Source organism: Seriola aureovittata, chromosome 18 (assembly GCF_021018895.1).
Source record: "Seriola aureovittata isolate HTS-2021-v1 ecotype China chromosome 18, ASM2101889v1, whole genome shotgun sequence".
In the NCBI taxonomy this organism is placed as follows: Eukaryota; Metazoa; Chordata; class Actinopteri; order Carangiformes; family Carangidae; genus Seriola; species Seriola aureovittata.
Window position 1 is genome coordinate 11,870,840 of NC_079381.1, and position 24,747 is coordinate 11,895,586.

The following is a 24,747-nucleotide window of genomic DNA, read 5'->3' on the forward strand; positions in this document are numbered from 1 at the left end:
ATTTCAGACAACATGCACGCATCTTCGTGCATATATGAAAACTCTGACAATTTTATACTTTTAGTATTAAAATATTCATTTGATAACTGAACTGAAGCTGTTTATTTATGCATAGAATGGGAATGTCAAGTTTCCATGATTGTTTTTTTTACTTTAAATATTATCTAGGCTATATCTTTGTATGAAGGAACATTTCAATATGCATGTAACTGATATCAAGGATAAAAACTGCATCAAAAATCAAAACAGTGTGTTTATGTTGAACAATCACATCAGTGTCAATTCAGGTTTAGAAATTTGATTTGATCAGGTTAAAACATAATTTTTTTTGGATGGGTTCAAATAAATGAACCTCTCTCTCTCTCTCTCTCTCTCTCTCTCTCTCTCTCTCTCTCTCTCTCTCTCTCTCTCTCACACACACACACACACACACACACGCGCACACACACCCACACACACACACACACATATAATGTTATGGAAATGAAGATGAATGCACTGAGAGCAACTCCTACAAGGTTATAAAAAAAATAACAAACAGTACACATGAACCTATTGCCTATTTTCGCCCATTATACACAATCAAAGACAAGACCATGACAAGACATTTCCTATAGATTTAATATCAATAAAAAGAAAATGTTAAGTGCAGTTCTAAAATAAAAAGCAGGTCTATCACTTAATATTGCTGATCTCTTCAGGTCTGATTGAAGGAGATTTTTCAGGATCAATGCCAACAACCTCATCCCACGCTTTCCGACAAGTGCGCACAATCCACTCATGTTCCGAGTCATCTGTTGGAAAGATATAATTTGAAATTATTGAGAACTTGTGTTAGTATGGTACTAGAAACAAAGTTTGGATGAAAACTAATTTTGTTTTTCTAAATGTCTGACCTGTGTTCAAAGAAGGAAAAGAAATAATCTACAAACCGCAGGTTGAAGTGTAAAGGGAGTACAGAAAGGAACTGCATTCAGTTTGCTGAACTCACATAAAACGTTTAAGTCAGATCTGTAATAACAAGGAGCCTGCATAATTAAACCGCGGGTCATTTTGTGTGGTGGGCTGCAACAGTGAAGTGCCATTCAAGTCTCGGGTAAATCTGTCAAATCAAGATAACCCTGACAATTAGGAGAAAATAACTTCTCAGAGCCACTTCAGACACCAATAAATAATAACCCCAAAAATGGACGCCAATTTTTTTAAACCGAAACGACTACCAGAGGAGCTGATAATAAACCAGTTTTTCATTGTTAAAACTGAAATGAGTAGCTAATTGCAGGGGAAGTGAGCTTTCTCTGGAGCGCGTGCAGCTGCACGCACTTGAGCGGCTCGCGGGCCTCACCCCCAGGTTCTACTGCGCGCGGGGTTCCATTGTACAGAGGAGCAGGTCTGCAGCTCTCGGATTGATTGTGTGTAATTGCCAGCAATGGGCGTTGACACTAACAGCCACTTCAACTACAAACCACCCTCTTCTCTTTCTCTGTGTGTCTGCCTCTCTTTCTACCTGCTCTGATCGGGAGGTCAATTGAACATATCGGACATGTGGACAGCTGCCACGCAAACATTTCCACCAGTCTTTGTGACACACGTGTCGGTGGAAGAGGTCATTATTGAAGCCTATGTGTCGCCGTGTTGCCATGAGACTGACCTCATTTAGCCACGAACCACAACCTGCCTTAATGATAATTAGATTGGGACATTTTCATATTTGCTGTAATTCTGCCCTCTTGAGATTGTATAGCAGCGTTTATCTCAGGATTTAAGTCATGTGTAATTGGTACCTTGAGTTATTTGAGGGCACAGGTGGCTGGTATATTTAGGTAATTTCCTGCAATCTGAGGACAGCAGGACATTTTTATGATTTGGATTTACCAATTTTTGTAAGTCAGTGTATAGACTGCTAAATACAGAAATAAATAAATAAAATCACATCACGTCTGTGGTTCTCTCAGTGAAGTAATGATGTAGGAACATTTTTAGGGACAATTTCAGGAAAAGATTTTGTCTGTATATCATCACTTTAAAATTCAATTAAGTACAGCATAAACACACACAGTTTATTAAACAGTTCTCTGACTGATATCCATCTCGACTGTAACAACCTGCACGGACTGTTCAATGTACATGGGAGAGAGTGTGGGGAAGCGATAATGGCACCTTGTTAAAGTCTCTTTATCTTAATCCTTAAAATACACTCTAAGGGAAAAGTGTTTCCTTCCAGCCTAATGGCAGTGAATTAACACACACACAGACACACATACGCACTAAGACAGACACGCATGGCTTAATTAGCAATAGAAAAAATCTGCTATATGAGATTACTGCAATCCTCTGATGTGATGGTGAAGTAGAAAAACAGTGTAATATTCATGTAGACAGTAGAGGTAGGACTCTGTGATGTCATCAAGAGACAAACTGGACCTGATCCACTGACAGTGACGAGGCGCTCAACTTAAAGAACTTCCTCTATTTGCAATATACATGGTCATTATATGCTAATATAAATGCATTGTGTGGTTTCCAACTGGAGGCAGTACAGTGAATCAAACTTACCTAAATGTGAAAGTCAAACAAACATTCAGACGTACATGTACAAGTCATCTGTCTCCAATTCACTGCAAACAGAACAGCCCTTGGTTTTGTGTCTTGATCACATCACTGAAAACAGCGCAGGTTTTTGGGGTTTCTTGCTTTGAAGGCCAGATACTGATCTTTAAAATTATTAATCCATCTGTCACAGCTCACAGGATTAACTTGTGAATCCTGTTATATGGTGAATTTTTGTCTCAAATGTATGAAAAAAGAGAGTTTCAGGAAAGGCAGCGTGAGGATTTGTTCCACTCCCCAGGGCTCCGACTGATTTTATCTGTCTGTGAAACACCTCGGCTGGATGAGGACAAAGGGAGGGGCTGTGGTTTGGTCACCAGAGGTGTTTTCCTTGGCAGTGGAATGTTTTCAATGTGGAACTCTTTCTGCGCAGAATTTCAAAGGGAAGCGGTTATTCCAGAAACAGGAAAGTCCTACAAACAATATGGCAACACATGGCCCCTGCTGGAGCTGCTGCCGTCTCTTGCACCGCTGTGAGTGTTGCCAAAAGAGACTATACATAACTGACCGTGTGTGTGTGTGTTTGTTTGTAATAACAGAGCACGCTCAATCAGTCAGTGGTGGAGATTTGATTGTGCAGATGTGGCCTATGCATCTTTTTCCTTCATTGTTCTTTAATTACAGTTTTACAGAGTAATGCAAATGTTTTATATTACACCTCAAAACCTAAGTAACAATCTTCATCAGCAATGACAAATTAAAGTAAAATGATGTGCCTTTTTATGTGTGTTGGAAAGCCCTTTTGAGTTGTGTATCTAAAATATTTAGTTATTTGACTGTGATTTGTGTTTCAGATTTAACATTTGTGTTTCAGATTTAACGTTTAATCATATCAACGTGTTGTAGTCTGTTGGCTTTATTTAAGATGGATTATGACAGAGTGAGGTGGCAGTAAGTGGAAACATATGTTTGCTGTAATGCTTTCAAATCACAAAAAAATGTAAATAAAAAACAAAAAATCAGAAAAATAAAATTAAATCATGATTCAAATCTCAATTTCTGAATTCCATTAACTGCAAGCAGCATTTTAAAATGCATGGAAGCGAGATGGAGCGTTAATTATTTGTGTTTACATCATGCGTGATCCTTATGATTTTAATTGTCTTAATTTAACAAGCTTTCCCTCCACTATTAGCAAAACAAACAGACAATTAAATCAAACTTCTCACCCTGTAAGCATCCTTATTTTTAATCTTAATTCATTTTAATTCAGAGGTGAAAACACCTGCTGCCTGCCACCAATGAGAATTCATAATGACAAATGAGTTTTTGTTTTTCCTATAAAATACCTGTTCACACAATGCAAAAGTATTTAGTGAGCCACATGACAAATAAACATTCAAATAACAATCAGCTGAACACCTCATATTAAAATGAGAAGACAAAGATGGATTAGTATACCGGCTCATCTGTAATGCAATATGTGAGAGATAAGTTGAAGAGAAGAGAAACTGCTGATTTCATCCTAATGACACACACACACACACACACACACACACACACACACAAACACACACACACTAATGTCCCATCTGACTCCTACTGATCTTGCTTGAACCACTCTTCCAAAGTTGCTCCTTTTTTTAAGTTTGTCTTATCCCAGTGTTTCTACACAAAAATGCTTCCAATAGACTGTTCATAAAATGCACTGACAACTGCTAAACTCCCTTATCCAAACCAGAACCTGAAATTTTGGTAAATAATGATGATGTGGCTCCCTGCATCTCAAGGGTTGTAAAACCTATTGACATTGTAGCATAATTCTCTAAGTGAATGACATTCCTTTTCTCAAACTGAATCAGAAAACCAATTTTATAGGCAATTTAGTAGAAAGGTGCTTTTCAAGACAAATTCGGTTTAAACAAGAGGACAGGAAACAATGATCAATGTCAGCTCAGTGGGTAAGGAGGGCATTTGCCATCATCCATTGGTTACACAGACTGCTCCTTTTGCTTGCAGAGTCATTTTGGTCAATGCCCTTTAACACCTCCTCTAAACCATGTAAATGCTTACTGGTCCTTTCCCTAAACCAACAAGTGAGGTGAAATTTGTGATGTTTTTGTGGAATCAGTTGAGTGGACCACTTACAATCAGAATCAGTGTAAGCCTGTTATTGTAAATTGGTCAGGTATCACATTATTATTGTTTATACAAGGTGACTTGTACTTGAGCAGTTTGTGGTTCAGTGTCTTGCTCAAGGATACCACGGCATGTGGAACAAACTAAGCTTAGAGTTAATGCCCAACCTGCTCTACCACCTGAGCTACTACCGCTCCTAGTTACATGATAAATTATTAGCCTAAACCTTTCAAGGAAATGTACGAGGAATCAGGAATCAGGAACGCTATAGTATGGCTTACTGTTGAGAGTTAGTGTTCCATTAGTGTCACAGCTTACTTTTGAACTCTTTGGACACTGGAAGTTCCCACTTAATAATTCCAACTGACACTGTCCCCTCTCTCCATCTCTCCATCCTCTATCCTTCTATTTTCTACATGGTGTATCAGTACTCTTGACGAATCCCTTCATACATGCAGGCGTATTAGCAGCTTCTTGATGACAAGAAATCGGTTCAATTCCAAAAATACTCTAAACCTCTTGGGGAATATTAGCAACAGATCCTATTGTTTCGCTGCTTGGCACTATGCCAAAAAGAGCTGTTTGTCCAAGTTAGCAACGGTAACTAAGGAGGGCAGGACTTTGCTTTGGTCAGCTTTGGCCAGTGAGTCAAGTTTAGCCTGTTATTTCCAAGCAACAATATTTAGTTCCACAGGGTGAAACTTGAATCAGCTGTGTTTTAAAACAGTTCCATATGCATCACTTTTGCAACTTTCCTAGATATGAAGCTTTGTCTCCACTGTCTTCACTGCCTTACTTCTCCCTTGCCCTGCATCCACCAGTTGTAACCATTACATCTGGAGCTCCTTCCTCTTTCCTTGCTGCAGTAAACGTCCCCACTGGGAGGGTGGGTCTTCCCTGTGTCCCATCATACTCACAGTCCTCATCCTGGGCGGAAGCCATGAGGCAATAAATTCTGTCTTCACACCCACTCTGACAAATGTGCCTTCACCTCCCAGGGTTGAAAAATAAATCCATACAGGATACAGGGGCATTCTTCTCAAGAATTGTATACCAAGACAAGAAGGAGAGCACAAATAGCGTATGTAATATATACAACCACACATACACAGACATCTCTCCACACACATGCACGTAAACGCTGCGAAAAAAAACAAAGCACACATCAATTAAATAGTTCCTGTTTGACTCCATATTTATCTAAATCAAAACAGAGTCAGAGCATTGTTGGGAAGTGCTCAGTTCCTCTTCTTTTTCATCTTAACATCCAAAAAAAATCTTTCCCTCTCCTCCTCCTCTTTTGTTCTCTTCCTCCCTATCTCTCTCTCTCCATCATTCCACTGATCAATACCAGAACTATAATGATGATGAACAACCAGCATCAAGTAAAAAAATCGCAAAACATATTTTTGTCTTCGTTCACATGCTGAGGACATCTGTTGAGGATGTGGACCCTCTCCTCTGTTTCCTTCTGTCTCTACACATATGTAAATGAGATTTGTCTGCTGGTGGAACTAATCTGTATTATGTTGCAAGTAGCTCATCTGAATACAAATATTCTGCCCAAAATTGCATTTCCACCTTAGGGAGCTTATGAGTCATACCTCAACTTCTGCCAGGGCTCATGTCTTGACACATGTCTGCATTTGTAAGGTAAGAAACGATCATATCCATTCACATACAAAATAAAACAGATTCAGGAATCATCATATGAAAATCCAGATATTGAAGCTGGACTTTGTCTTATTTCTTAAATGACTGAGGAATACCAGAAATGCTTCTCACATTTCTGCAACTAAAAGCATGAGTCCTGTACAATTTTGTAAACCCTCCATGCATGCAGTTTGTTAAGATACTGCACAGCACATGTCAACAAGACTATGAGACTACAGCACTGCTAGCAGCTCTGAAAAAGTCAGGGGTTCCCCAAAATCAGCAGGGTTCATCCTCTGGGGACCATGAAATGCCTGTTCAAACTTTCATGGCAATCCATTCATTAGCTGTTAAGATTGTTCAGTCTGGACTTAAGTAGTGGACAGACCTACAGACCAACCGACTGACAACCTGATACTGTCCCGAGATCCCGAGAGCCATGCTGCTAGCATGGGTGAAAATGGTCATGTCAAACTGCTGAGTTTAAAGGCTGTTGCCATGTAGATCTGCATTATACTCCTTCCCAGGTTCACAAAAAAAATCTGATTCAAATCCCAATGCATAATTCACAACATTATGTACAAGCATGGCAGGGGAGACATGACGAGCAGAGGATATCAGAAATTGGGAATTCCTTGGACACCTGACAAACTGCGTTCACTTCAAATCAGGATTTCCAAAACAGGGCACTCGTTCAGTGGAAAAATGTGTCTCGAATTTTCCACTTTTGACAAAAAACAAAAACCTTTGAAATGACTGAAATAGCCTATAGAAGCATGCTTATCAGATTGTTTGTAACAGTAATCTTCCATCAGAAAATCCAGGGATAATCTATTTAAAAATCACTCCATAGGTTCATTGTTATCAAATCCTTCCCATATGGCCACACTATATGCTTTCAGACTTGCAGTTATTAAAACATGGGCAAAGAAAGATGAGCTTGCCTGAAACAAATTAAATTCAAGAGCTTCACCATGTTTGAAAGTAGCCTCAGTAAAGCTTTTTATATGTCACCTGTTCTCTAAAAAGTTGAGCTGTTGAAAAGTAGATAATTTTACACAGAGCTACTATCTTGTATGACAAGGCAGCAGCAATGACTCTCAGTAATAATTTAGCTGATTGCATGGCTTTTAACTCCATGGATCTTCCTGAGGTATAGGCCTGAGTGGACATTTCCTTCCTTGAATAATAAAAAATGATAGACCAACAAGTAAAACAATTACATGAGGACTCTACACTAAGGAACTACAAGAGCATCTATGGCAAAGCACTCAGACAATCCATTAGCTCAACCATGTAGGTGCAATTTCATGTCCTTTGTGAACACCCTAACGAATGTGTGTGCTGCACACTGCAAATTGGAAATGTAGGTTAAATCAACAGCAACATGATTACTGGAATTAATGTTTTTCCTAGTTATGATCAGTTATAGAAACAAGTGGAGCTGCTTTATTGCGTTTCACCATAAATATATTAAAATACTGCAATCTATCATGGATAAGATGTTTTATTGGATATAAAACTGTGCTTAATTTGAAAAGTAATTTTGTCTTTGCTCTTGACTTTAATCTTTCCTATTTACCTTGGCATCACAGGCAAATATGTCTGGATATTACTCCACGCACAGATACAGCCAATTTGGCATCAGGTTAGTGGAAAAAATGTGCATGAAGTGAAGAAATGTAAGCAGTGAGAAAAGGAGGTAAGTTTTTAATTATGATTGAGATGTTGTGAAAATGTCAGTTATCCCTGCTTCATATGTCAATTGTGGAAGGCAGCAGGTAATGCCTACTTTCTTTTTCATGTCAAAATAATAGCTGCTAAGCTTGCTTATAATAATAGTTCACACTATGTTTAGGTTGGAAGGATTATTATTATGAATCAAAGTAAGTGGTTACATGTGCACTGTATCTCCTATGCACCAGTCATCTTTGGTGTCACAAGGCTACAACAGTGATAATAACAGGATATTTTCTGCCTCACCTGCATTCCTGAGGAATCTTCCCATGTAAGAGGTGACAACTTTCGTGGTGGGGTCATAGAAACCATCTCCGCAATCGTAACACCACTCAGGAATAACACGTGGAGGATGCAGATCAGTTAGCTGAGATTCTCCTGAATGGACAGGGTAGATATTTTATGTTGAACTATTTTCTTATGATGGTTTACTATTATCAGCTGGAGGAATGGCTCAGTGGTTAATGCTGTTGCACACCGAGAAGTTTCTGTGTTCATATCTTAGTTTTCTCAAATGGCTTTGGCTGTTACTTCTCTTACTCTAACATTGTTTTAATTTTTGACAATCATTGATGTGAGTGTGTTTCTGTGGGAGTGGGATAAAGAAGAAACCACAGTCATTTCACTGAATGAGTGAATATGTGAGCAAATAATTGGATTCCAACCTGCAGGTCTGAGGCCATTGCATCTCTCACTGTAGAAGCGTCTGTCATAACCATCGCAGTAGTCCCAGTCCTTTTCCTGGCACCGCAGACCATCAGCAAAGGTAAAAGACCCCTTGTGAGGAAGCACAATGAAAAATAGAGAAAATCATCTTCATTCCTCGGTCATAAACTTTTAAAGGTCCTAAATGGAAAATAAAACTCTTCCACTTACATCTAGTGGTGTCTGGCCATGAATAGTTTCAGTGTTATTTGCCAAAGTTTTGCAACATCCACATCTTGAAACCACCCCAGTACAACAATGTCCCTGTTACTCAAGATAATCCACAGACCTCACTGTTGACAGTTTTTGTTGGGACCGTTTCTTTGGCAGAATGTACTTCCAGTGAAAACTGTTGAAAGTGAGGTCTGGAGGTTATCCTGTGTACCCAAGACATGGTTTCTGGATAGATAAGTTGCTGGTGAGGTTTTCAAATGTCACTTTTCAGTACTTTAAGCACCACAAAAGAGTCTAAATTTCCCTCCATTGTCTTTGGGTTTAGGCTGAAATCTTAGAGATGGATATCTCAAAACCTCAGCAGAAGAAACCAAAACTGTCTGCACTGATATGTACCAGTAGTGGAAAGTGGAAAAATATGTGTTTGGGTGTGTGTGTGTGTGTGTGTGTTTCTGTGGGATGATGCATTATTGACAATGAAAACTGACTTTTTAAATAAACATACACTGTTCAGTAATTTTGTGTATTGGAAATGTAACAATAACATTTTCACTTCAGTGTCAACAATGTACTTTGCAGTCACCAAAAAGGCCCATTAAATGGATTTTTAAGAGGGCATATTTGGTAAGAGACCAAATACAAATTTGAAGAGAAGAGGTGAATTTGTCATTTTTACTGATAATATGTTACAGCTAGTGTGATAGATTAGTTTAGTCTTATCTATTGACACTTTTCTGTGTAGATATTCAGACCTGTCATGGCAGGACAAGTACAGGTGTAACTAATGACAACAACGATGGCTCAGCTCCACTGAAGCCATGTCAGTGAACCAGCATGCACAGCAGCTGGATCCTGGAAGCACCTACAAGGAAATGCAGCCTTGATTAGGGTAATAAATTACACCTGTGCTTTTCCTGCTATGATATTTTAAAATGTCTGCAGTAGAAAAGGTCTGTTAACACGCACTAGACATGACAGGCTACTGTTGGTTTGTTGTTGGTGTCCGTTTTATCTCCCAGTACTTTTTGTTAAAGTTTAAATACAGCACTTGCAGTGACATTTTAAAAGTTAAAATGCACAATGAATCTCAGACTTTTAGACTCAACCCTTTAAAATTCTTGCTAATTAACATAGAAGGCGAGGATGCTAAAAATCTATTCAGTGTGTCAAAAGGATAAGGCAACATTTGCAAATTTTCATGGCAAAAATATGTTTTTCTTATCCTAAATGCCTGGGCTCCTCAAACCCCAGGCTGAGAAGCATTGTTTGAAAGAAGGGGTGCAAGTTGCAGAATGAGGTTTGAGCTACCAGATATAATTTGCCAGAGTTTAAATTTCTGAGTTTATTGAATGGTTTAGGTATATTTTGAATGGAAGCAGGTTTTTTTGGGCTGGCATGAACGCAGGTGCAGGGTAGTCTGGGCCAAGGTTAGTCATGGTTCAGAGCTGCTATCATTTCACATGAACCGCAACTGCATTGATGATAATAATTGGAGTGATCGCTGTTGTGGCAAAAGCCCATGGAAGATTGCATCAGAGCAGGAGAGACTATAGCTTCATGCAGGAAAAGGGGAGAGAAACCTAATAACTACGACAGTAATGGTGAGTGATTGCTAAAAGGGACCAGATGTGATATCAACTATAACCAATGTGAAACACACAATCATGCAAGTGGATACATATATTGTGACATACATGCAGGGACACACACACACACACACACACACACACACACACACTCCTCAAACTCCTCACCTGTTTTGCTATGCCGTTTTCCCAAGTGGCCTCATATTTACTTCCATTTGGAAAATGTAGCACTCCTTTGCCATGGAACATCCCATCTTTCATCTCTCCCTCATACTTGGTCTCTGTTGGAAAGGTATATTCTCCTTTTCCCTCCATCCTGAGGGAGAGTAGAGGTAGTCAACTTTTAGCTAACTATGAACCACTTGTGTGAGTTATTTGGCTGTGTGAACCCTGCTGTTTTTAAGAGTTATGAAACATTAATATCAATTTTACCTGCCATTTTTTGTTTCCCCTTTGTAACGGCTCCCAGTGACCTCCATTTAATATACTGTCGTCTTCACAAAATAAAATAAGATACGCCGTTGCCATGGCAACACTGCAACAGGCAGCAACAAACAGAGTGGAAGGCTCCTCATGAAAACGCTTAGGATAGAGGGCAGTGGACTGCTGTCACTGTCTTTTAGAAAAAAAATCGAGATAAAACTTGACAGAACAAAATAGCAAATTTAAGAAATCTTTACAGCCTTTTCACTTCTTTCTTTCACTTATTGTTTTTTTCACTACGCATGCGGGCGCCTTTTGACGCGCTCTCTGTACGTCATCAGAGCGCGCCTCCCGGCTAGCAGCAGCAGAGCAAACCAGACTGACCTTCTCCCCGGCCTCGTCGCTCGTCCTGGAGACTGACGAGGACCTTGAATGTTTTTCAGTAGCGGTGTTTGATATTTTGTGATATTGATTTGTTTGATATTGTACAGCCATGCCCACAACGGTGGAAGTCCCCACACTGCAGGAGCTGAATGTGGACGAGGTGAGCAGCGGTTATTGTTTAGCTTGAATGAAAATCATTGTAATATAGAAGATGCTAGCTAACTAGCTGCTAACGCTAGCTGCCATAGGCTTCAGGATTTGCTCAGCAACTAATATTTTTTGCCGCTGGCGTTTCCAGCCCTCACAATGGTAAAAGTTAGTTAGATAATGTAAATTTATAATAGATGAGCTGGTGAATATTTCGGAATACATTTGGAGCTAGTGAATATTCTGCCATCGTTGTGATAGGCACCATGACAATATTAAGTAGCGTTAGAGGAATCGAAATATGTCTCAGAGGCGATGCAGAGATATGACTGGCTGTTAACCATTGTTAACTTTGTCTTCACAGGGTCTGTATTGCTCTTTTGATAGTCCGCATTACGTCTTCATTTTGCCCCTGTGGCCACAGTAACTTTACAGTGGTTGACCCAAAACAAACCATTGACTGGTTCATGTCAGCCGCAGTGTTATTTGGCACATTGAACTTGTCCTTGGAAGTCAGGTGGAAGCTGGCAGCAGCTTGAATCTTTGAGATACCAACCAATGATATAATAGACGATATGTGTGCATGTAATAGTTGCTTTTAAATTTAATAGTTAAACAATTTTTTGAAGAATTAAATTGTGAAGACACTGCCTTAAACCCCTCACCACTAACTTCGCACTGCTGTTCTGTTTTGGATTCTTCTATTGGCCAGGGCCTGACAAATACTTTTCCTCTATATATTAAGACTTATATGAAATTTGCTGCAGTGCATTCACACATTCTGAATATTAGTCTGTGAGATCAGAATTTTTACGTTAAGTACAGTAGAGTATTGTAATACATTTGCATTATTAGAGTTCAGCACTGATGTGCAGTACATTTATTTATATAAAAATGCATGCACCTGGCCATAGTTGGAAATATTGATGAGAGATGCTGGGCTAAAGAATGGTTGTTCTCCAAGAAACAGCTCAGACCTCTTAAACCACAAAGTCTATTCTCATTGTGTGTGCGTGTGTGTGTGTTTTTATTAACAAACTTAGTAAACAAGATAAAAATTGTAAACTAAATAGAGCTGCTTGGAAGTTTTCGAGAGTGTACTTTCTACTATTGGAGCTAGCCTAGCAGTTTCCAGCTGTTCCAGGTTAGGCAACACATATGCAGATTCACTATATTGTGCCTTATTAATCAGGTCTAAAATATCAACAAGTGTCAGACTACACAAAATAATCCTATACCTCAAAAAATGGAATTACAGTTGCACTCATAAGTTTACATACCCTGGCAGAATTTATAAGATGTGTGCTATTCTTTAAAGAAAACATGAAGAAGAAACACATTTCTTTTATTTTTGATTGGATTCAAATTAAACTACAAACACAGAATAGCACAATAATTCACAATCAACAAAACATAGCAATAAAGAAAATAACAATGTGGTACCTGTTCAAAAGTTTGCATAACCTTAGTTGTTAAAACTGTATATTGCCCCTTTTAGCATCAATGATGGCTTGAAGTCTTTTGTTATAGTTGTGGAGGAGGACCTTTATTTCTCAATCCAATAAATTCTCAAGTTTTCTTGCATGAAGTTTACATTTGTGATCTCTCCAAAGTGGTTCAATGATATTAAGGTTAATAGACTATGACTGCCTCTCCACAAAACCTTCATTTTTCTGCTGTGGCGACTGATGGGATGACTTGGCCCCATATTTTTGATCATTGTCATATTGGAAAGTCCAAGTGTGTCCCATGCGTATCTTCTGGGCTGATAAATGCAAATTGTCCTCCAATATTTTCTGAAAACATTCTGCATTCATCTTGCCATCAATTTTGACTAAATTCCCTGTGCCACTGTAGCTCATACATCCCCACAATATCAGAGTTCCTCCTACATGCTTCACAGTAGGGGTGGTGTACTTTTCGTCATAGGCCTTGTTGACTCCCTTTCAAACATAGCGTTAATGGTTGTGACCATAAAGTTCAATTTTGGTCTCATCAGTCCGAATGACTTGTCAAGGTGCTGTTTGGCATATTGTAAGCAGGCTGTTATGTGGTGTTGGTGTCATAATAGCTTTTTTCTGGCAACTAGACTCTGCAGCAGAAGTACCTTCTTATTGTGCATCTTGAAATTCAGCTGAAGTTGCTGGGGGTAGGGGTTTTTCTATGTGTTATGACCTCCTTTAACCTGTGTGTGTGTCTACTTCTGTCAATATCATCAAGCTAAACATTCAAGGGTATGTAAACTTTTATTTGGGGCCATTCAGATAATTTCATTATCATCAGTCAGGGGCACACACAATTATGTGATAATAAATGGCTTCACCTGACCACTATCCCTAAATAAAAGAAAACTCATATTTCCCCCCCCAAAAAAGTCAATATTTTACCAAGTCTGCCAGGGGCATGTAAATGTATGAGCACAACTGTATGTCCTTGCATACGTATTATTTAGTAATTAATAATCATTTTACCTTTGTTACCATTTTTTTTTGTGTCTGTCAGATCAATGTGTCATCTGCAGTGCTGAAGGCTGCTGCCCACCATTTTGGCTCCCAGTGTGACAAACCCAACAAGGAGTTCATGCTCTGTCGCTGGGAGGAGAAGGACCCCAGGAAATGTCTAGAAGAAGGGAGGAAAGTCAATGAGTGTGCGCTCAACTTCTTCAGGTAACACACCTCCATACACAGACACATTTACTGAAACATTCAGGAAACAAAAGGGGTTTACATATTGTGTGTTTTTCTTATAGATTCATTACAAAAAGAGTTGATAAATCAGATATGTGGGAAACTGTGAATACCTGAAAGAAAGCAGTGAGCAATGTATTTGACAGTTAAGGTGATACTTGAGAGATTCAGCAGATGAAGCCACTCTGCCATCAACTGCAAAACTGAACAGTGGGCTGGTGGTCAGAGTGTTATTTAAGATGTGGCTGGACTGTGGAATCAGCTGGAGAGTGCACAGTATGATAGTCCATGTAAAACCATGGTCAAGAGGTTTGTGGTCAAGAGTTTTTGCATTTCTTCCTCTGTGATGGACATATGGGCAGAATATGTGCTTTGAGGTTGCAAATACTGCTGTTGTTGTTGCAGGGGTTACAGCTGTTCACACAGAAAGAAGATTTCAGTGTTGGGACGTCTGGTTTCCTGTTCTGTAATTTGTCCTGATAATAAGCGCTCAATTCCATCTGCTTCTGCTAAGTTCTCAGAACAACAAGTGGCGAGAATTTGTAGCTGGATAAGAAAGATGTCTATTAGATCTCTATATTATATTCATATATCTATATGACTAATATTTAAGAAATTAGGTAAAAAATATGGTATATGTTGTATTATTCCAAAGTGTATCTTGGGTGGAAGGAAAGGTGAGTGGTTAATTTGCAGACCACTCAAGTGTTTTTGTAAATATGAATACAAGAAGAAAGCTCCAGAATACACAGAAGAAAGAGAAATAAACACCAGAATAAAACCCTGAACAGTGGGGTAGGCTTTCAGCAGAACCACAACAGGTTTTTGGTCAAACTTTCGGTTCAACTTTCCTGAGATGTTGCCAAAAGTCTGAAAAAACGTTTTCCGTTATGTAAGTGTACTTTTGACACAGAACTAATCTCACAGCTGTTTGTATTTTTGGATCATCTGGATTAATTGAACAACTCGGTCTTTATTCCTGCAAAGCCATTTAATTATTTATTATTAATTTCCTTAAAAAAGGTTTTATCTGCCTTTTTTGGCGATTGAAGAGTCGGCCTTTAACCCAAAGTCTCAACAAACTTGTCTTTAAATGAATAAAAAATAAATTATCAACAAGAGGTGGCCAAAGTATGATCTTTGTCAATTCTTTGCAACTTTCTTTATAAAAATGACCAGTAGAAAAAAGGAATGTTAATTTTATAACTGAATAATCATACAGCCTGTTGTGTCTATAAAACTGCCACTGGGGGCTATTTGAGGAAGTGGTCTGGGGTTTTTCACTCTTAACTACTATGTCTGTGTTTACTGAAAGCTTTAGACAGAGCTTTGGTTATACCATGCAGTATTCCCATGCAGTAACTAAGGTGCTTTTGTGTGTTTTTGTGTCTCAAACAAGTTGTGGTTTTGGTTCTCAAAAAATTAAACAAAACAAAAAAAAAAACACATGACCTCCAATTCAATAGCAGAAGTAAATAACTGACACTCTAACCCCAAAGATAGACTGAGAGTTATTGTGAAAGAGAAGGACCTGTAATTATTATAATGAGGAAAGATTTGTGAAAAGCTGTAATTGCACCTGGGATCTGGTTTGATTCTTGGACGCTTTTGGCAACTGCCAGCCACCTTTTAGGAGCACTGCCTTCTTATTACGGAAACTTCTCCATAGTAAGCAGAATTTTTTTGACTAGTGGAAACTGACTAGTCATAAACCAGAACTTAATAAAAGTTCCTGACTTGGTTCGGCTTACAAGATGAATGTGATTTCTTTATAAATCTTTAAATCTAAACTCCTATATCATATGTTCTTTTACAAATCAGTCCCCTAAATCGTCATCTTTTAAAATATCTTCAGTATTTTAGGGGGGAGAATTCCTGCTCATGCATATTTCATTCTGATTCAAATCTCTGCTTGCATCTTTTCTTGTAGGCAAATCAAGGGTAACTGTGCCGAGTCCTTCACGGAGTACTGGACCTGTCTGGATTATTCGAACTTGGCAGAACTGCGTCATTGCCGTAAGCAGCAGCAAACCTTTGACAGCTGCGTCCTTGATAAGCTGGGGTGGGAGAGACCTGAGCTGGGAGACCTGTCTAAGGTGAGACTTGTGAGGGATTGACTGCGCATTCACAATGTGAGCAGCTGGGTTGATGGGCTCTATTCTTTCCGATTATGGGCTGTGCAAGAGCCTCTGATTGCATCTGCGTAGTGGTCTCATTCAGCTGCAGTGCTGAGCAGAAAAAATCATGTCTTTTTTTCTGCTTTGGGTTTTCTTTTCATTAAATTTCCATCTTTAAGGGGTTTGCATAACTGACTGGCAAGTGTTAATTAGGCACAGCAATCAAAGTACCAAAAACTGATCTTGACAATAGTTTTTTGGGCATTTATTTCTGTAGTCTTTGAAAAGACAAGAGCACAAACCTGGGAAGCCATGAATGGCTGTAATCAACTTTCTGGCCATTTTGCACTCACCAGGCAGAGCTAGTGTTCATGGAATTGAACCACATGAGCAGGGAAACAAAACAGAAATCTCAATTACTATGAAAAATATGCAGGTTGACTGTCCATGCTCTGGCCGAGTTTCTCTGGTTTCTCAGGCATACAACAAATAAAAAGATCTGGAGAGTAAAACTTTTGTTGAGTTTGGGAAGAGTCGAGAGGAAAGAGAGTAACTCATTCAGGTGGGAAGAAAGCTGGTGTAAGAGAAACTAAAGGGCAAGGTAGTAACAGAGGGAGAGAGTAAAAGAAAGGGGGAGGTCCTGACTTGCAAACCAAAAGGAGAGCTGAGAGGAAGTAAATCATGACATAAGGAAAGAGCTGCAAGAGGTAGAGAGGGGCAAAGGAGGGGCGTGAACCCACCTGCATAAACCTTTTAATGGTAGACGATTTAAAGAGTGTGCAGGGTTTCCAAAAAAACTTCCCTCACAATTTAGCAGATTTTAAGCAATAGACCTTTACCATCTGTTCTGAGAGTATGATATATATATTGTACATTATCCTAACATCCAAGGTAACTGTTGTGTTTCGAGTCAATTGTGTTGAACTTTAGGAAGAATCAGAATCATTAAATTTCAAAATCTGAGCTTGTCCACTGAAACGTTCTTGCAGGACACTGTTATTTCAATGTGTTTCCACTGTATATGAGAAGTCATGGCATGCCTGTTCCTTGTCTGTCATAGGTGACCAAAGTGTCTACCCCACGGCCCCTCCCTGAGAACCCCTACCACTCTAGACCACGTCCGGAACCAAACCCTGCCATCGAGGGAAAACTGGAGCCTTCCAAACATGGCAGCAGGTTATTCTTCTGGAGCTGGTGAGGTGGCTCTCGAAAGTCAGTCACCTCCCAAAGCCATGGGCTCTGTCCAAAAACAGCTCGACTACATGTAATGTAATGTACCAGTAATACTTCAAAAGGGTTAAATCTCAGGTGCAGGCACAAGCATTAAGGATGCTAGTTTTGGCACATTTGCATGTGTAAGGTTTAAGTGCTGATTTTGGACAGGGCTCATGTCCTAACAGTCTTTCCAGAAGCTGTACTGTACCTCCAACATCGTCAAACAGTTTGATTAAGGAAGCAAGGATGGATGATTGTGTGAACAAGGTCCTTGAATCCATACAGCTTTCCTGACCACCTCTGTAAATGTAATAAGTGAACAAATGCAACATGCTGTTGTTGTTGTTGTTGTCAAATAATAAAGAGATAAATTATAATGCTGGATTTTGATGTCTCTTTTTTTTAAAACTTAGTTGATATTAAGATATAAAGCTTTAAACATTTCTTAGTACAAGAACAAGCAACTATTTTTAGGCTTTATGGTGCCAGACACCGTTTCTTTGATATTGGCAAATTGTAAGCAACACCACCATGTTTGCACATCTGTGTTTTGTCCGAGTGTGTATTGTCAGACTGATGGGGGGTGAGGTTGGAGGTCAAGGCTCAGGGTCACTACCTGCAGCCAGAGAGAGCTGCTTCTGCTTCCTCCTTTTCTCCCAGCTCACTTCCTGCCTCTGACCTGGACTGGAAGAAGGCAAGTCGTTTCGGAGATGCACAGCAAAGTATGTTATTGCTGCCGGCACACGTGTGCATGCACACGCGTACTCATGACCCTGAATAGAAGGAGAAGAGAGGCCGATTCAAAGACATGCTGGCTTGAGGAACATAGAGGACTGTGCCAACACACACACACACGTGCACTCACATACCACCGGGACATTGTCCAAGATCAAAGTTGCAGTATAATGTGGTGAGGGAGATTCTGCTTTGTACAAGTTAACATAAAAGCTCACGATTTTGTTTAAGTATGCATATCAATTGTTTGAAATCTGTACCAGAAATACTGGTGATTTGAACTGCTCTACCGCAAACGTCAAACAGTTTGAGTCTTTAACCCCCGCCATGTGGTTGATTTCTATAGGGACCGATAGAAATGCATGATTTGACAGCTTTCTCATACTCAAAAGCAGAGATGTGACCCCGGGATGTTTGCATATAATGTAAGAGTGTTGTTTCAGGGCACAAAAACACAGGGACTTGACTTATAAGGGAGGTCGACAGCTATCAGCTGACAGTCACTGTGATTTTATTCAGAATATGTAAAAATACACCTTGAGCTTTTTTTGTTTTTGCTTATTCTAGATGGAGCACTGATATCATGACTACTGACGGTGTTTTCTATGCTGCATGTTTTCAACTGTTTCCCACAAGTGTCTTTTTATCCAGCGGACAGCAAGTTCAACAGTGCACACCGCTTACTGCCAAAAACAACCATATATTTTCGCTGTGTACAGTAGCTCCATGTATACATGCAGACAGGAGCGTGCATGTCTCTGTGTTTCTATGGGGCGTCACTGACAGTAGTTGCAGAAATCCCCTTCACAAGGTGTGGTCTGAACCTGTGGCTTTCACAGGAAACGTCTGACGGACCTCCTGACCTGGACAGTGGGACAAAGGGAGGAGGGAAGAAGGGATGTAAAGAGAAAAGGAGGTGTGGACAGAGGGAAACATGAAGGAGACGGGGGCAAGGGACAGAAAGGGGATGGCAAATAAGAAAACAAGGAAGGAGGTAGAAGAAGGTTAAAGGGAGAGAAATTAAGGACGGGGGGGGTAGAAGAAGCAACAGCCAAGGGAAGGTAAGGAATTAAGGGAAATGAGATGGGATGAGGAAAGTGAGATCCAGAGAGGGCAAGGTGGGGAATGACTTGAAAGCAGACAGACAGAGTGGGGGCTTGGAGGTTGTTCAGTGGCTGGCGGTGAGGCCCTGGGGCTCGTGGCAGGCCCGTCTCCATGCGACTTGCAGGAAGCAGAGGGTCATCGTTGTTTGACACGGCACCGCCACAGGAAACGGGCTCTGGCACAGGAAAGAAATACAATACGGGGCTTTCACAAGGCTACAGCCCGCCTGGGAGCCTGACGCGCTAAAATACTCAAACAACCAGGCTTGTTCATAACACATGACTGTCAATATTCCCATTGTTCAGTGTCACGTTTGACATAATAAAATGAATGTTTGAAGTGGTGATGGTCACTGACAGTCAAAGCTGGAAGACGTTTTTTTTTTCTTTCTCCATCAGGCCACCTGTGTTTAACACTGAAGATGAAGTTCAGACATAAAACATGTCTCCTGGAACTTTAAATGCTCATTTACCACAAGCAAATCTGTGGTAAATGAGCATTAAAAAAGATAGATAATCAAGTGCTGTCTGAAATTAATGCCGGATTGCAATGTTCTGGATTACATTATCAAAGCATTACTTCAGTGCACTTCTCTCCTGTGAGACGTCTGCTGCATCCATGCCATTAGAGCCCTGAACATGTGGGTGCACTCGATTTCACAAACTCTAAAAATGTAGGTGTGTTTGATTTGTTTATGTTGGTGTACCTTTCCTAGACATTTTCGCCCTGTGATCTTTCAGACTGTACATGTTGCTGAGTGCTGCTTTCATGTCTCCTCTCATCCCCTCAGACTGCACAGGGTGGCTTTGAACTGGCATGCAGGTTGCTGTATGTATAAAACACACAAGCACCAAGCTGCAAGTACCGGCACTACATCCATGACCACTGGGAGCTTCAAAAGAGGTAAACTCACACAAAAAGCACATGTGCTCACTTACACAGTAGACATTGTTGTTTTTTAATCTCTTATGTTTTCTGAGAAGAGCCATGCAGGCACAGCTACATCTCAGCAGGGAAAAATCTGGGTTTACTTCAAGACCATGAGACCAAACTGAATTAATTCCAATGGAATAGCCACAATAGATAGCTCTGATGGCTGAGGTCAAATATATTTACACTGTGCTTCAACTTCAGTGAACAGATCAATGTTAACAGAAACCAAAGTGAAGAAAGCTGTCATATTAGTTGTATTGCACCACTATGAACCCCTGCACACACGAAATACAGCATGGTTTGTGTTGAGCCGTGAGATACGAGTCCAGTTCGAGAGCTTTGTGAGGATGTGGAAATGAATTTTGCAGTGCTACACTCTGGTGTACCCGGGCGCTGAGCAATCTCACTATTTGCCAAAGTCAGAGATGTTGTGGATGATGAAAGAAAATGTGAGACTTATCGGGTCTGAAGAGCCAATTTCCTGCATACAAAGCTGTTTGCTGAATTGCTATTGCTTCTTTTTTTTTTTAAATAATGTTTTTAATAAAGGTAATGCAAAATAGACTTGATGGTGGAGGGGCCAAGACTGTGCACAAACTTTGAGATAAACACGGAACGCTGTTGAATATTACATTTCAGCTGACTTTTATAACATTTTTTAGTCGATATGGCAAACAGTTGCCTATTTTACACTTCCAGCACATATGGAGACACGTTCAGATTTATTTTGAGTTGTGTTTCTGGCCACTGAACAGATGTAAGTACAACATTCACTATACACAAATGTTTGGTTCTGAAGCTGAGAAATGCTGCATTATGTTCACCAGCTAGTGGCTAACCTAGCCTGTCTGCCATTTGGTGCTGAGCAGGGTTTTTTTGTTGTTGTTTTTTTTTTAAACAAAGCTATGATGAGAGCCAACAAAAAGTTAGGGTTAGCAGAAACAGTTGTGGGCTGAAGAACCAAAACAATTGTAGAAACAGGTCTGTAGGAGAGACTCCTTTGACATTATAAATGGTAATTTGATCCACTGTTATTATAAAAAATATAGATTACATCCACTTTGAATTACCTCCACATTTCCTTTTATTTGTTGAGGATTGATTCTGCTTAACTCTTCTTTACAGTAATAACACATTCACTTACCAATTGGGATTAAGGGGAATTCAACAGAATTCTCCTAAAGATTACAGACACACACACACACACACACACACACACACACACACACAGCCTTAAATCTGTATGGTGACAGAGTGATGACCATCACTTGTGTTTTGCATTCCAGTCAGACACGCTTCACAGCGGCTCTTTTCTTGCTGCAGTTTTGCCAAACGCCTCTGAATGCCGAGCTTAAGATAACATTTGGCGAATTTTTAAAAGTTTCTCTCAAGGTGTTAGTTGGTCAAAGACAAGACGGAGCAGGAGAGCCCTCGCTCCATAGCACACTAATGAAGCTCAGTCACACACTCACGGACAGACAATGAAATACACTGACACACGTGAACGAATGCAGAGCAAAAAAGAAAAGAAAAAGACACAAGCAAGCGCGCACATTAACAGTAGTGATAAATATCTTCCCACCATGAAGGAACTATGATTAAATCTATAGGACATAGCTGACATTTTTCTCCATATTTTTGTATAATTACAAAGCAGAAGTTTAATTCTTTTTTTCATGGTGAGTAATGGAGTAGAATTTTAAACGACTCAAGACGTGAAGAGGGATAGTCTGAGGGCTCAGCGAACTCTTGAGTCGGTTTATTCCACGTTTAAAAATAAAACTGCAGCCATTCCTTTGCACTACGTGTTTATTCTGTGGTATCTGAGCAAATGGACTAATGTGAAGTATGTGATGAAATGAGATGTCGAAATGACAGCTCGGCCTGTTGTCACACAGCTTAACACGAAGTTGTGGTCTAGGAGCCACACAGAGCAGTGTTTATTTGTCTGCAGGTGTGTGTGTGTGTGTGTGTGTGTGTGTGTGTGTGTGTGTGTGTGTGTGTGTGTGTGTGTATGCGCTTGCGCGAGTATGATAGATATAAAGTGCTCGCAGCCACTAAGTGTTTGTGTTTTGTTTGTGTATTTGTACATATGTGTGGGAGAAAAGTTCATACATGTGTGTGCATTGGTGCATAAATGTGCGTGTGTGCGTGCGTGTGTGTGTATGTATGTATGTGTGTGTGGTGCTGCAGCTCCTTCTGGGCTGGCCTGTGTTTATCTTGGCCTGATCCCAGACCTTCATCACTTCTCTGCTGATAGCTCCATTCCTCCATCCCTCTGTCCCTCCGGCTATTTACAAGTCTACCGCAGACTGCCGTTCCCTGCGTGCCAGCATCCAATCCTTTTTCTTCCCCGTCCTCTCCTCTTCTCTTCTCTCCTCTCCTTTCCTCTTCTCTCCTCTTCTCTTCTCTCCTCTCCTCTCCTCTCCTCTTCTCTCCTCTTCTCTCCTCTCCTCTCCTCTTCTCGCATCCCATTTCATTTCCTTTATCTCAGATGTGTTTCAGTGCTCTCCCTGAAAAATCCTTCCCTGTCTCACTGCTCCACTTTTTCTTCTTCTTCTTCTTCTCAGCCAAACAGCTCGAGCCTAGCCAAGCTTAACTTTTGTGTGATTGTAGAATATTAGGAAGTATTCAGAAAGTAGGCTGATATCATTCCTTTATGTGGACTTCTGAAAGTTTGATATGCTACAACAATCTCATAGTTAGATCATTATGTTTTTATATTAGTCTCACTCTGTTCATTCCCATTAAATCATGTAAAAAAAATGGTGATAAACAATTTCCCAGCAGACATTTTTTTTTTATTAGTGGTTCTGTTCTATGGCTGTGTAACAGTGAGCCAGCATGCACAATACCAGCCATCATTCATTTTATTTTACACTCGTGCTTTTCCTACTGTGACATGGCAAAATGCCTTAATTGGTCTTTTTATATCATTATTATAAGATTAATATATTATAAAGCTCACAAGTTGCACTTTGTAGTTTTGTGTGCTTTACACTTTGGAGAAAAAGTTGGATTCACAGTGTTATTTGACCTTCCAGGCAAACCAAGTCTTCATGAGCGAACTGCAAGTCAGGAAACACTGTGTCTCTGAAGGCTGACCCATGAGGTGATATGGCATTTGATTGTTGTTAGTGTTTCAATGCAGTGACCTAATAATCACATATTCAGATTGTGTTGCTATGCAAGGCCCATCTGACTTGTCTTATTAACTAGGTCGTAACTTGGAATTTGAAAGGTTTTGCATTCAGGTCTTGAGTCAAATCAAGTCTCGAGTCTCAGCTTGAGTCTGAGTCTGAGCTCAGGTGTCCGACTGTGCTGAGCAGTGAGGAGCCCTACAGTGTGACTCACTTTGACACTGGGGATGTCTCTGTGCTTTCGCTTTAGATTTCTAACTTACTGACAAAATGATGACAATTGGATCGCTGCTCCTTGTCACCAAAGTTCAACACTTTCCTTTAATATACCATGTGATGACTGCTGCTTTACTCAAATCTAACATGACTCAAAACCACCTCAGAGTCACTTTAACCTTGTCAACTCTTATCTTTCTGACTGTAATACAGCATCAAAGGGAGGTCTACTGATGGATATATCTATGCATACTGCATGTACACTAACAATACAGAGACCAGCTGATGTGCATTCACGCACGCACACACACACACACACACACACACACACACACACACACACACACACACACACACACACACACACACACACACACATATGTACACACTGAACTCCAGCCAGCAGTTAAAACCCTGCTAGTAGCCAGAGTTGACCTATTCCCAGGCACTGGGAAGCTGATGTGGCCTTAATGCTGTTGTGCTTGCGGTTTCTGCAAGGTATACTGAAGCATTCCTCGACCGTGCGCTCATCTAAACACTGCTAGTTAAAAAGGACGCACAGCGGCTCGGGCTACACAGTTGTGGCGGGGCTCCTCTGGGTGGCTCCTATCTGACAGAGGGCTCAGAGAGTTTTGGGTTTCCTACGCATGTCAAGGTAGGTTAGCTATTCCCAGTGTCTGGCCGCTCTGAGGCCCTGGTGGGCTATCACTCACAGCGGGCCCTCCCGTCTCTCTCTCTGGAAGCCTCTTTTCCTCCCTCCACGCCCTCCTCCCACCCACCACCTCGCCTACACTGACGCACAGGCTGTCCTCTGGCTGTCGACCCTGGTTTACATGTCAGCTTTTTGCCCTTTTTTCCTCGTCCGTGTCTCTCAGACCTTACATCCCCTCTGTCTTGCTCTGCGTTTTCCACTCAGATCACAGTGTGTCAAGAGTACGGTTCTCACTTGTCATCTTAAATTAGTCTCCAAACCAATCCTGCATTAAAGAAAACTCCTGTTGCTCTCTAATTGTCTGCAGTCCACAATAAGCCATAGGGAGAGCTGAATTTCATTGCTGTATATGTTGAGGCCATACTGAGTCATGTTTTGTTTTTCCCTGGA

General features: G+C 40.3%; 2 protein-coding genes across 3 annotated transcripts in view; one reads left to right on the plus strand and one right to left on the minus strand.

Annotated features, from left to right (window-relative positions):
- morn5 (MORN repeat containing 5) overlaps positions 1 to 11,262 on the minus strand; it is a 47,362-nt gene extending 36,100 nt beyond the window's left edge. Inside the window, exons 1-5 of one of the 2 annotated variants that reach the window (XM_056402813.1) lie at positions 10,977 to 11,259; positions 10,713 to 10,860; positions 8,745 to 8,856; positions 8,326 to 8,457; positions 605 to 794 (exon numbers count right to left, since the gene is read on the minus strand). In XM_056402813.1, coding sequence (XP_056258788.1) covers positions 676 to 794; positions 8,326 to 8,457; positions 8,745 to 8,856; positions 10,713 to 10,860; positions 10,977 to 11,023 — 558 coding nt within the window. In that variant the 5' untranslated portion in view covers positions 11,024 to 11,259 and the 3' untranslated portion in view covers positions 605 to 675. Of the gene's footprint in view, positions 1 to 604; positions 795 to 8,325; positions 8,458 to 8,744; positions 8,857 to 10,712; positions 10,861 to 10,976 lie in introns of those variants that run through there. The other variant, XM_056402814.1, reaches the window with a different exon arrangement.
- A 61-nt stretch (positions 11,263 to 11,323) lies between these two features.
- ndufa8 (NADH:ubiquinone oxidoreductase subunit A8) lies at positions 11,324 to 17,894 on the plus strand. The gene is made up of 4 exons (XM_056402815.1): positions 11,324 to 11,511; positions 14,001 to 14,164; positions 16,116 to 16,281; positions 17,363 to 17,894. The coding sequence occupies exons 1-4, from the start codon at positions 11,461 to 11,463 to the stop codon at positions 17,498 to 17,500; spliced, it is 519 nt and encodes a 172-aa protein (XP_056258790.1). The 5' UTR covers positions 11,324 to 11,460; the 3' UTR covers positions 17,501 to 17,894.
- The last annotated feature ends 6,853 nt before the right edge of the window (positions 17,895 to 24,747 follow it).

Excerpts from the sequence above, each read along its gene's own strand:
- ndufa8 (XM_056402815.1), top strand. The coding sequence starts at position 11,461 with ATGCCCACAACGGTGGAAGTCCCCACACTGCAGGAGCTGAATGTGGAC. Across the intron at positions 11,512-14,000 it reads AGGAGCTGAATGTGGACGAG|ATCAATGTGTCATCTGCAGT; the intron begins GTGAGCAGCGGT and ends TGTGTCTGTCAG. Across the intron at positions 14,165-16,115 it reads TGTGCGCTCAACTTCTTCAG|GCAAATCAAGGGTAACTGTG; the intron begins GTAACACACCTC and ends CTTTTCTTGTAG.